At 36.1% G+C, this 11991-nt stretch overlaps 1 protein-coding gene across 1 annotated transcript; it reads right to left on the reverse strand.

Annotated features, from left to right (window-relative positions):
- Nucleotides 1–406: 406 nt before the first annotated feature.
- LOC133173949 (uncharacterized) lies at nucleotides 407–11236 on the reverse strand. The gene is made up of 8 exons (XM_061309013.1): nucleotides 11182–11236; nucleotides 10555–10620; nucleotides 5518–5688; nucleotides 5244–5328; nucleotides 4943–5112; nucleotides 2305–2411; nucleotides 1825–1873; nucleotides 407–546 (listed from the first exon to the last, which is right to left on the reverse strand). The coding sequence occupies exons 1-8, from the start codon at nucleotides 11234–11236 to the stop codon at nucleotides 419–421; spliced, it is 831 nt and encodes a 276-aa protein (XP_061164997.1). The 3' UTR covers nucleotides 407–418.
- Nucleotides 11237–11991: the final 755 nt, after the last annotated feature.

An 11991-nucleotide genomic window follows, 5' to 3' on the forward strand; every position in this document is an offset into this window, starting at 1 on the left:
GTAATTAAATTTATAAGCGAGACAAAAATTTCGCGAGCTGTGATTTCTTTTGTTAAAATCCTTAATTCAAAAATACACAAGAAGAAATTTTTGCAAGTAGAAAGACTTGCATAATTATGCGAAAATAAAGTTCTCGCAAATAAAAAGTTATTTACAGTATAGTCGAACCTCATTATCTTGAATGAAGGGAAAAACTTCAAGATATCCAAGGGTTCTAGATATTGAGAGTTTAATACATAGAGAGAAGTGGTGAGAACTTCCAAATGACTTCAACATATCCATTGCATTCAAGATATTGATGTATGAGATACCAAAATTTGACAGTAGTTTTAAAGAATACATGCTCCATTTTTTGGGGTGGATGTTCAGGATTCAAATAGTATGAATGTAGAATTGATGGTGTGCCGTGCATTGAAGGTCACTTTAGTTCAGTGACTGAGAAAGTTGACCCTTTTTTCCACTGAATGCAGGAATACACAAACAAGCTTCCAAGGCACAACACAGATAAACCAAGAGACATCGGCAAGCCCACCGTCCATACTATTGCTGAAATGTAAGAAAATATGTAGGATTAGCAGGTCTGATACTGATAATGGTACTTGTTTACATTTATCTCAGTAAATTTTTTGTGTTCGACTTGGATTGAGAATGTTTTTACATCAATTTAGCTGCTTTAACAGTTTTGTGTAACTGATGTTCTCTCTCTCTTTTGTTGGGATCTATATAGAGCACACTCTTCAAATTCTACACATAGGTAAATCCATCATCTCAAGCCACGGTCTGGAGTCCGCTCATAGCTTTCTCCAGAATGGGAGAGGATCATACATTTTGGCCTTGGTTTGCAATGATGAGGTAAATCAGGAGGTCCACAGTTGATGTTGACCTAATGAATTGTCCTTGATCTTTGAGGATGACATGAGTAAATGATTAAATATGTATTTAAGTTTAGGATGCCCTACATGTATTCTACTGTAATCATGACAAGCACCTCACAATTAACATTACACAGAAGTAAAACAGGGTAATGTTTTTTGATACGAGAAAGAAAAAGGACCCTGCAGGGCGTTTATCTATGATATTGAAAAAAAATATAAATGCCACATGTGGAATTGGACCTTTAGTCAGAAAATAGGTCTGAAATTTGAGTTCCAGAAAATTTGCCAACTCTTTCAATGATAAATATGTACTACAAGATATGCATATTCATTTGCATATTTCTTGTGAAATTTGTGGGCCATTGGCTAAATTCTTAATTTCTAGTACAGGAATTTAATAATGTGTATATATCTTTTTCACTTATATTAAGAAATAGAAGACCATTTCTTTATTTGCAGTATATTACACATCCTTTTGTCTTGGACTACTTGTGTACAGTTTTGGGTTTGAACCCAAGATATACAAGGTATATATCTGAAGAGCCAATATCATGCTGAGTTGACAGGCACAGATCATTGGATCAAACATGACACAAGTTTGCAGATCTGATGATCTGTGCCTGTCATTGGATGAAGTTACCTAATGTTATAGATTTACTATACACCCCTTTATTATTAACTATATCCATTTATGATCCATTATACAACTTTTATGTATTAAAATAGAAGACTTTTTCAAGGAACTCTTTGATACACAAGAAAAAACATCATGTATACAGCTTTGTACCACGTACGTCATCAGTTTCAGAGAGGAGTGATATGGATTCAGAAAACTGCAGTGTGGTGATCTGGAAGGTTTGACTGTCACGTGACTGGGTGAAATAAACAGTAAAAGCAGTGATACACAGTTGGTATCAAAGGATTTAACAGATTTTATATAAGGAAATACCTGGTCTTCCAAGAAATGTTTCCTGGGTAGTTGTAGGGTTACTCTCAACCTAAAATACAATAATGATAGACAGAACATCCTGTATATCTAGCTAATTTAGTATATTCAATATTTTAGCTATATCTTTGTTTATTTTTTTCTTAATTATATAAGTAAATTCATATTTTAGCTGTGAGCATTTGAAATGAATTTTGTTCAAAGTGTGTTAAAGGCATGTATAATTAAGTATTAAAGGGGGGGGGGCTTCACTTTTTTCCAAACATAACCTTTACTGCTTTACATTAAAAGAAATGTTCTTATCATCAAACATCCTCCTAGGATGTAATTTGTAAGGAATACTCTGAAAACAATGGCTGTCTGGTAGTCAGATGATCTAATAAGGCCTATACGCCTTTTGTTCATAAATCAAACCAAATGAACAAGATAATGTTAAAGTTTATACATTTCCTAAGTTTATTTTATCCCCAATCTTATACTTACAACTGAGATGAAGATTTGAGCTGATGCAGACTTCCCACAATAGTCAGTGGCTTGAATTTCTATGGAGTACTGTCCAAGTTTCAGCCACTTCAAGGTGTAAATATTATCTGGCAATAGAAATAAAAATTGTGAGTGTATAATGTAGGAGAATTTATTTTCTGGTATCCCAAACAATCTTAACTGACAGCTCTAAATGCAGGGACAATTTGTACAAACAATAGTTTTCATCTAGCATACAAAAGGTATGCAGTGACATTACGGAGTTTTATAAGGAAATAATTTTTCAGTGGTAATGCAATTGATAGAACTTATAGTTTGGACTAACATGATGTCTCATTTAAAGAAAAATATATAGACTCTGTTGTCATGGATATTTGCAAGGTCAAGGCGTCCTCCCTGTCCTTGACTGGTAAGGTCATGACCTGACTGTATGGGTCTGCAGTGTCACCAATGGTCACTGTGAAGAAGGAAGCTGGCACACCATACTTCTCAAAATAAGGAGGGGTATCTAAAAATCAAAAGGACATAACACAGGCCTTTCTATCAATAAGTTGTTATATATATAATTGATCCAGAGTAATACCGGTGTATATACCCCCTTTATCATATAAATTCATGTATTTATATCTAGAGGGAATAATTTATATAAATCACTCTGATCAATCATATGATGGCTTACTGATAGAAATTCTGAGGCATTTGCATATAACAAGGACATCATCCCCTCCCAATCAGATTCTATTGCAAGGTCACAGTTCCTCACATATTTAATAGGGTGTTAAAATAGTGAATATTATAATGTCTTTGACCTAGATATTTTATCCTTTCCTTTTAAACTCACCTGAGCTGAAAGCTCAAGTGAGCTTTTCTGATCACAATTTGTCTGTAGTCCGTCTAGCTGTCCGTCCATCTGTAAACTTTTCACATTTTCGACTTCTTCTCCAGAACCACTGGGCCAATTTCAACTAAACTTGCCACAAGCATCCTTGGGTAAAGGTGATTCAAGTTTGTTCAAATGAAGGGTCACACCCTCATTCAAGGGGAGATAATTAAGAAACAGTGAAAATCTGATGGCATGCTTTAAAAATCTTCTCAAGATTTACTGGGCCAAAAAAGTTAAAACTTATAGGAAACCTTCTCTACATAGTGTAGATTCAAGTTTGTTCAAATTATGACCCCCAGGTTAGGAAGGGGCCACAGTGGGGGATCAAATTTTTGCATAGGAATATATGGGAAAAAATCTTTAAAAATCTTCTAAAGAACAACAAAGGCATGTCTAATCATATTGATAAAAAAGCATTCTCAGGTAGTGTAGATTCTAGTTTGTTCAAATCATGACCCCGGGGAGTAGGGAGGAGTCACAATGGGGGATCAAAGTTTTACATAAGAATATGTATAGGGAAAAAACTTGAAAAATCTTCTCCTCAAGAACAGCAGAGCCCTGTTTAGTCATGTTGATATGGAAGTATTCTCAGGTTGTGAAGATTCAAGTTTGTTGAAATCATGACCCCGGGGGTAGGTTGGGGCCACAATGGGGAAACAAAGTTTTACATAATGATATATAGAAAAAAAGATTAAAAATTCTTCTTCCCAAGAATAACAAAGCCATGATTAATCATTTTGAAAAGGAAGCACCCTCAGGTAGTGTAGATTCAAGTTTGTTGAAATCATGAACCATTGGGGTAGGGAGGGAGGGGCCACAATGGGGGATCAAATTTTTACCAAGAAATATGTATGGAGATATCTTTAAAAAATTTTTGCTCAAGAACAACAATGCCATTTGTTACCTTGATATGGAAGCATTTCAGGTAGTTTAAAATTCAAGCCCCCCCCCCCCCCGTAAACTTGTCAATACTGAATTGATTTGTGCTTTTTCCTAGCCAATGTGTTCAGGTGAACGATGTGGCCCATGGGCCTCTTGTTTTCTATCTAGCATTTCTGAATTATATGCATAAAATTGCTCAATTTATTAATTCTGAGACATAGCAGTTGTGTAATGTGTAACAGTTTTCTGAACAATTTGGGTAATACAGTAAAACTCGGTTATATCGAACTCCTTGGGACTTTGTTAAAGTATATATACTAATTCGTTAAAGTATTTAGCGAAGTCACACTTTTTTGAGAAAATGCAGACTTGTATTTTGGTCATAAGCGGGGTGGGGGGGGGCAAACATGAATGAACGTTATGAAGTTATGAACATGTACAAGATTGCATAAGACACAGTTTGATAATGGAAAATGTATGCACCGTTTGTCACAGCCAGAAAGGCTCGGTATCAGGATTGTGTATTTTGTGCATTGTGTGTTTTTCTCTGTTTGTCTAAATATACTGATTAGTATAGTGACATATTTCTCACAATTAACTCACATGTTAACATAAATAAGTCGCATGTTAACACAATTCTTTTCATCTTGCTTGTATGATGTCGTATAATGGCGTAAGTAAGTAAGTTTCCCAACTCTATAAAAAGATTGGCAACTTGCAAGTCAACATAATTATTATGCAAATAGACATAATTATCTTGCATGTTGACAGACTTTTCTTGCATGTTAACATAATTTATCTTGCATGTATAGGAGGCTTAAGATAAAAATAATCAGATCATGTACACGATACTCATTTTTCACTGAGATTTACTTTCAGATACACTGGCAGAAATAGCATACTGCCTGGCGTACAGGAATTCCCCCTGTCCCCAGTTTTCTGTAACACCAGAGACGTTGGACGCTCTCCGCCGCCAAAATCCACGCCCCCGGGCTATCACCGGACTGGTCCGAAATGGGATAATTTCCTTTCCGTTGTATTTCCTGAGCAAAAAAAAAAATATCTTGAGAGTCAAATTTAAATATTATTAACATAGATGACAAAAAAAAAAAAACAACAACAACAACAAAAATCCAAATGACTTCTTTCCTTTTGCCCATAAATAGTTTCTTACCATCCTATGACATCACCCTTGTTAAAGTGAATTATTTCTGGGCTTGTGGTGGGATTCATTGGTGGGATTTGTTGAATTGTGGATGCTGGAAAGAATTTTTTTAAACAATAAAATTTAAAAATTAGATTCTATTGTATATATACACGCATATATATTATACACATGTATTTTTTGGAACAACGGTGTAACTCTCTCTCTCTCTCTCTCTCTCTCTCTCTCTCTCTCTCTCTGAAGGGAATTCAAATTAAGATTAACTAATTGTTCTATATCTTACCTCCAGTTGTATATACTGATATTTCTTGAATTAGGCGATAGGACATAGCCTTTTGGGGTCGCCATATTTGTAACCATAATTTCCCTTCATCGATGGATAAGATTTTCCAGTGTTTTACAACTCCACAAAAAGGAAACGTGTATTCCGGGGAAGTTGATAACAAGCTCAATCCTTATATTTAAAAAAAAATCACATCTCTATTACAAAAGTACTTAAATGGATTCAACTATCTTGAAGGTGAAGAAGGGGGATGCTTGCAGTTTTGATAGCTGTATGGATTATTTAGCATGTGAATTAATTAAATGGTCTATAGTTTAAAATCTATTTAAGTTTACATGTAGTTAGAGATTCGACTCCTATTTAGAAAAAAAAAATCTCCATATCTCTCTAATGTCACCAAATCAAAAATCTAATATGTAATAGCTAAACCATTACTAGCTATATTTACATAACTTGCTATTATCACACTCCGAGGCAGATTTTACAGTTTTGCTTTATAATGATTTATTAAAATTACTCTCTTTATTTGAAAAAGAAAAGGATGGTGGCAAGAAGAATCACGTCATGATGACCTGTTGTAGAGGAGGACTCCTCCCATAAATAGCCAGTTCTCCCCGAATCTGTACTCAAAAGTAGGATTTCTCACCGAGGGAAATCTATGAGGCGCTGTTTTGGTATTTACTGCCAAAAAGTGATATCACCTATTCAAATAGGTGATATCAGCTATTCAATTTGAATGAGTGATATCACTTATTCGAATAGGTCATATCAACTATTCGAATAGGTCATATTACCTATTCGAATAGGTCATATCACCTATTCGAATGGGTGATATCACTAAATGGCAATAAATACCAAAACGGCGCCTCATAGAAATCTCACACTAAAGCCAAATCCCCTTCTTTCTTTCTTTCTCAGAGCAGGATTTCCTCTCTTAATTAATTCTTAAAGTATATCGAGAATATTCTGGCTAAAAGTTTATATGAAAATCAGCTGTGTATTTTTTTTAATGGAAATCTGAGTGTTTTACATAACATGTATTTTAAAGTTTAGGGGTGGTCAAATAGAAAGAAGACAAATTAATCGCGAGGAGCCCCTGGTATAAACATGTGACTCTTGGGACACTTAACATGTTGATATTATGTACATGAAATATGAAGATAACGAACAGAAGTCAAGCTAAAGAGTCCATTGAAATAAAACAAGTTGGGAGCAGAGCAAACAGGGACCATTAAAAACATCAGGTGCAATGGAGGAGTAGTGCATCCCTGTTGACTGGTCACACGCGCTGTGTGCTCCTTGACATGATCGAGCAAAGGAAAAAAATCCGTAGACAATTCGGTGTGAAAAAAATGGTCTAACAAAGTAGTTTGAAATACAATTGGAGAAAAAGATCTATTTAAAAAGAAATTCCTCTTTGTTTCCATGGATACAGTTTAAAATACAATGTACTATTTTTTCCAAAAGCCAGTTTTACCAGACGAAGGAAAGCTTTAAAAGAATTCATTGGACAACTACTAAGAAAAGTGAGATTTAAAATTTTCATACTTCGTATGTTTCAATGGAACTGGTCCCCATTTCGAAGAAGGGACTCTTGTATCAATCTGTCGCCCCCTCCTCCCTCATACCCAGTACAGCTGTGGCGTTTTAATTGGTGGGGGATTGTATCCTGAGGAAATCATTTTCTATAACTATTACATTTACTGGTAGTATGATCGATTCCTCCGAGAAAAAAAAAATTGAATCTGGTGTTCACGAGACGTTCGGACGGGAAATCCTACGCTAGAATCATTTTTTGTGGTGGAAGTCTTACTCTTAGAGCCTATTTTCCGGGGGGGGGGGGGGTCCTACTCTAGAGTCTATATTTTCCAAGGGGGGGTGTTAGAGGGGATATTATATTCCATTCTCTATCCAGAGTTTTCTGCCGCTACGCTCCTAAAGTGTATGTGGGAGCGTAGCGGGAACGACAACTCTGTGAGAATGGTTCCAGGGTTCGAAATCCACTACATGTATATACAACTCGCAAAACGCGAGTTAGAATTCCCAAATTGCGAGTTAAAAATTAGGTAACTCGCAAAAACTTGCGAGTTGAGTTTTTTTGCATTGAAACTGTAGCAAAATTATATAATATGACAGAACACAATACTTTTGATTTAAATCAGTAATTCAAATAAAAGTTACACTGTAGTTGTATTTTGTGTATTGTACAGTAGTTACTTTTTCCTTAAGTTACATGTATTTAATTTATATAAATTTAACTTTATATGAAAATTGCGAGTAGTCTTATAAAATTGCGAGTTCACTTTGTTGGTACTCGCAATTATTTGCGAGTTGTAATTTTAAGGAGTTTCTAACCCTGGGTTCTATTCTACAAGACTGGTAATATCCCACTCAAACACATGACATATATTCGACGTGCCAGTGGTACCATACATGCAGTTCTCCGGCTTAGTTATAATGTAAGATTCCAGTGCAAGTGCAAAGAAAATGCGAGACTTAAAAAATAAACACGTGTAACAGGCCCGTAGGAAGCAATTTCAGTCGGGGGGGGGGGGGCACAGTCATATATGGCTTAGTTATAATGTAAGATTCCAGTGCAAGTGCAAAGAAAATGCGAGACTTAAAAAATAAACACGTGTAACAGACCCGTGGGAAGCATTTTCATTCGGGGGGGGAGGGGGGGCACAGTCATATATTTTCAGTTTGGGGCACTATCAACTACCTACGAAAGCCTATTAGGATCAAACTACGGTAAAAAAAATTTAAAAGGCGTTATAACGCCTTTTCAAAAGGCGTTATAACGCGAAAAAAGGCGTAATAACGCCTTTTGAAAAGGCGTTATAACGCGGAAAAAGGCGTAATAACGCAAATAAAGGCGTAATTACGCCTTTCCAAAAGGCGTTATAACGCGAACAAAGGCGTTATTACGCCTTTCCAAAAGGCGTTATTACGCCTTTCCAAAAGGCGTTATAACGCCTTTCTAAAAGGCATTATTACGCCTTACCAAAAGGCGTTATAACGCGAAAAAAGGCGTTATTACGCCTTTCTAAAAGGTGTTATTACGCCTTTCCAAAAGGCGTTATTACGCGTTTCTAAAAGGCGTTATTACGCCTTTCCAAAAGGCGTTATTACGCCTTTCCAAAAGGCGTTATTACGCCTTTCTAAAAGGCGTTATTACGCCTTTCCAAAAAACGTTATAACGCCTTTCTAAAAGGCGTTATTACGCCTTTCCAAAAGGCGTTATAACGCCTTTCTAAAAGGCATTATTACGCCTTTCCAAAAGGCGTTATAACGCGAAAAAAGGCGTTATTACGCCTTTCTAAAAGGCGTTATTACGCCTTTCTAAAAGGCATTATTACGCCTTTCCAAAAGGTGTTATTACGCCTTTCTAAAAGGCGTTATAACGCCTTTCCAAAAGGCGTTATTACGCCTTTCCAAAAGGTATTATTACGCCTTTCCAAACGGTTTTATTACGCCTTTCCAAAAGGCGTTATTTCGCCTTTTAAAAAGGCGTTATTACGCTTTTTTTCAATACATGACTTACTTAGCCACCCTTGGGGCTGATTATAATTAGATTTCTAGGAAAAAAGATTTTTAAATGTGTAAAATATTTTCAGTGTTAAACCAACTTAGTCCTTCTCTGGTGCCAGACGCTTCTACCAAGGTGTATGGATTTCAGAAATTTTGTTGAAGGCTAATTGCTCATTATATATCTATGCAAATACTTTGCCAGTTTTTTACCAAGAGGAGAGAAAAATATTTCAAATTTGACATGAATTTTTAATACGTGGCTAGCAAAACCCAAAGCTGGTTCTGCCTATATCCTGGATTTTCAAAAGTAGAGTGTTGACTTCTCTTAATATGCATGCAAAATGCAAACAACTGTCTGCGAGATGTGCAGGAATATAGAAAATAATACTATAATTTTTAAAATAATTTATAATATTAAAACTATAATCTAAATATTGCATAAATAAAGATGGCTTTGGTTCAATCTTTCATATATTTACAATTTTAAAATAACGCCTTTCCATTTTTGGATACAACTCCTTTTCAAACAGGCCGGTAGTACGAATGTGAGTGGGGGGGGGGGGGGGGGGTCCTCACCCCACTTTTTGGGAGAATAGTCTTGCTATAGTTTAAATATAAAAAATCATTAATTGATTGCTTGGTCCCTTAACATTTTGTTGCAGTATGGTTAAACTCGGGCAAGTCATTTAAAAAAAGTTTTACCGAAAAATTAGAAAAAGTTTCCCCTCAAGTTTAGGCAGTTTATTTTTTTCGGGGGGGGGGGGGGGTCTTGTTTTTTTGTTTGCTTGTCAATTTTATGGGACCCCCCCCCCCCACACACACACACACTTTAAAAGCACGGGCCTGTCAAAGACATTATAATGGCCCTTCAAAAGGCATAATAACGCCTTTTTGAAAGGCGTATTAATGCCTTTTAAAAAGGCGTAATAACGCCTTTTAAAAAGCGTAATAACGCCTTTTGGAAAGGCGTTATAACGCTTTTGAAAAGGCGTAATAACGCCTTTTGGAAAGGCGTAATAACGCCTTTTGGAAAGGCGTAATAACACCTTTTTTCGCGTTATATAACGCCTTTTGGAAAGGCGTAATTACGCCTTTATTTGCGTTATTACGCCTTTTTCCGCGTTATAACGCCTTTTCAAAAGGCGTTATTACGCCTTTTTTCGCGTTATAACTCCTTTTGAAAAGGCGTTATAACGCCTTTTAAATTTTTTTTTTACCGTGGTTTGATCCTAATAGGCTTTCGTAACTACCAAAAATTTCTTGACAAGCAAAAAAAAAAATAAAAAAGGTCATCAGATGTTTTTATTGAAAGGGCACGCGCATATAGTAGCTATTCTTTCTATAGTATACTATATATCGGCAAAATTATTGGGGGGGGGGGGGGCACGCACCCCCCCCGTGCCCCCCCCCCCCCCCGGTTCCTACGGCCATGTGTAAATGGTGAAAAAAAATTAATATTTTTTTAAAGAATTAATGATGATTGACGCGGAGTGATGGATTTCTTACCTTCAGTTTCCTCTGTGGCATTATACCCCGAGACGGATAAATTGCCTCCCACGGTATACCCCAAACCTACATGAAATATGGAGATAAAGAACAGTATTCAATCTCAAAAGTCCATTCAAACAATACAAATACCAGGACCAGAGCAATTACGGACCTCTAAAACATAAGAGGTGAGATCAGGTGCCATGGAGCAGTGAGCATTCCCTGCCGATCGGTCACACCCACCATGTGCTCCTTGTCATGATGGTATAAAAGAGAATCTAAAACAGTATCTGTGATGAAAATTTGTCATAATTACTCTCTCTCTGATTGAATACATTCAGTTCTGTATGCATGTATAGAGTTATATGTAGAATTTACGTAATTACCATCCCTGCGCCCTTAACCCCCCCCCCCCCTCCATTCGGACGGGTTCTGTGAAATTGAAAATTAAAGCCATTGTGTTATATGTGTACTTGTGCCGCTTTTCTATGTTAAAAATAGTTGTAATTAATGGGAAAATCCAAACATCTTGATCTAACAACTGCAATGTTATTTAAATACATACAGATTTAACTAAAATGAAGGTATCTACTGTAGCGTTTTCCTCATACATATATAATAAAGATTTTTTTAATGTTAACTTACCAAACGTGTACTTCAGAGACAATGTAATACACAGGAAGTTAAAATAACAGTCCATTTCTTTGTCTAATTTATGAATTACACATAGTGAAACTTTGAGCTATACACGTACTATAGTGTTATAATATTCATGTTGCTGGAAATTTATTGCAAATTGTCGCTGGACATAAAATGAGGATTATCGCATAGGCAACACATCCAACCAGGGATGATATGTCTATTTTACGGAAACAGCAATTATATTTCTGAACACACAACACAAATCTAGCGTAAAACACATGCTTGGTGAAGTGTATCTTGGACGTGTACATGTTTAGCTCGCCTGACCAAGAAAATCGAAGATGGTGCTTTTCTGATTAAAGATGTGCGTGTGTAGTATAAATACCTTAATTCGTTTTAATTTCTTGGTGTTCTTCATGATTTTTGGTCACAATTTTAAATGCAAAAACACATCTATGGGTCTACGGAAATCATTTTTTCCCAGGGAAGGGGGGGGGGCAAAATTTAATATGGAATAATTTTTAAGAATGAAACCGAACAAGCCAGAAAAGACCAAAACTTATCTAAAGACATTCTTTTTGACTACAGATTCAAAATTATTTACACTCTGGTCCTTGAGGCATAGTTGGAAATACTGTGTGAGGGTAAGGGTATCAGTGTGTGAGTTTGTCCTTGTGTGAATTGAAAGTGACGTAATTTGCATCGGGATCGATGTCGAATGCTGCCTTGATTTATATGCTCTTTGCGAGGGGATGCTCTGCTTTACAGTGCCCTTGTTTTGTTGATAACTGGTTACTTAAAATTATGTGCGAC

This window comes from Saccostrea echinata, unplaced genomic scaffold (genome assembly GCF_033153115.1).
Source record: "Saccostrea echinata isolate AGI-Se365-2 ecotype Australia unplaced genomic scaffold, CSIRO_AGI_Sech_v1 ptg000056l, whole genome shotgun sequence".
Lineage (NCBI taxonomy): Eukaryota > Metazoa > Mollusca > Bivalvia > Ostreida > Ostreidae > Saccostrea > Saccostrea echinata.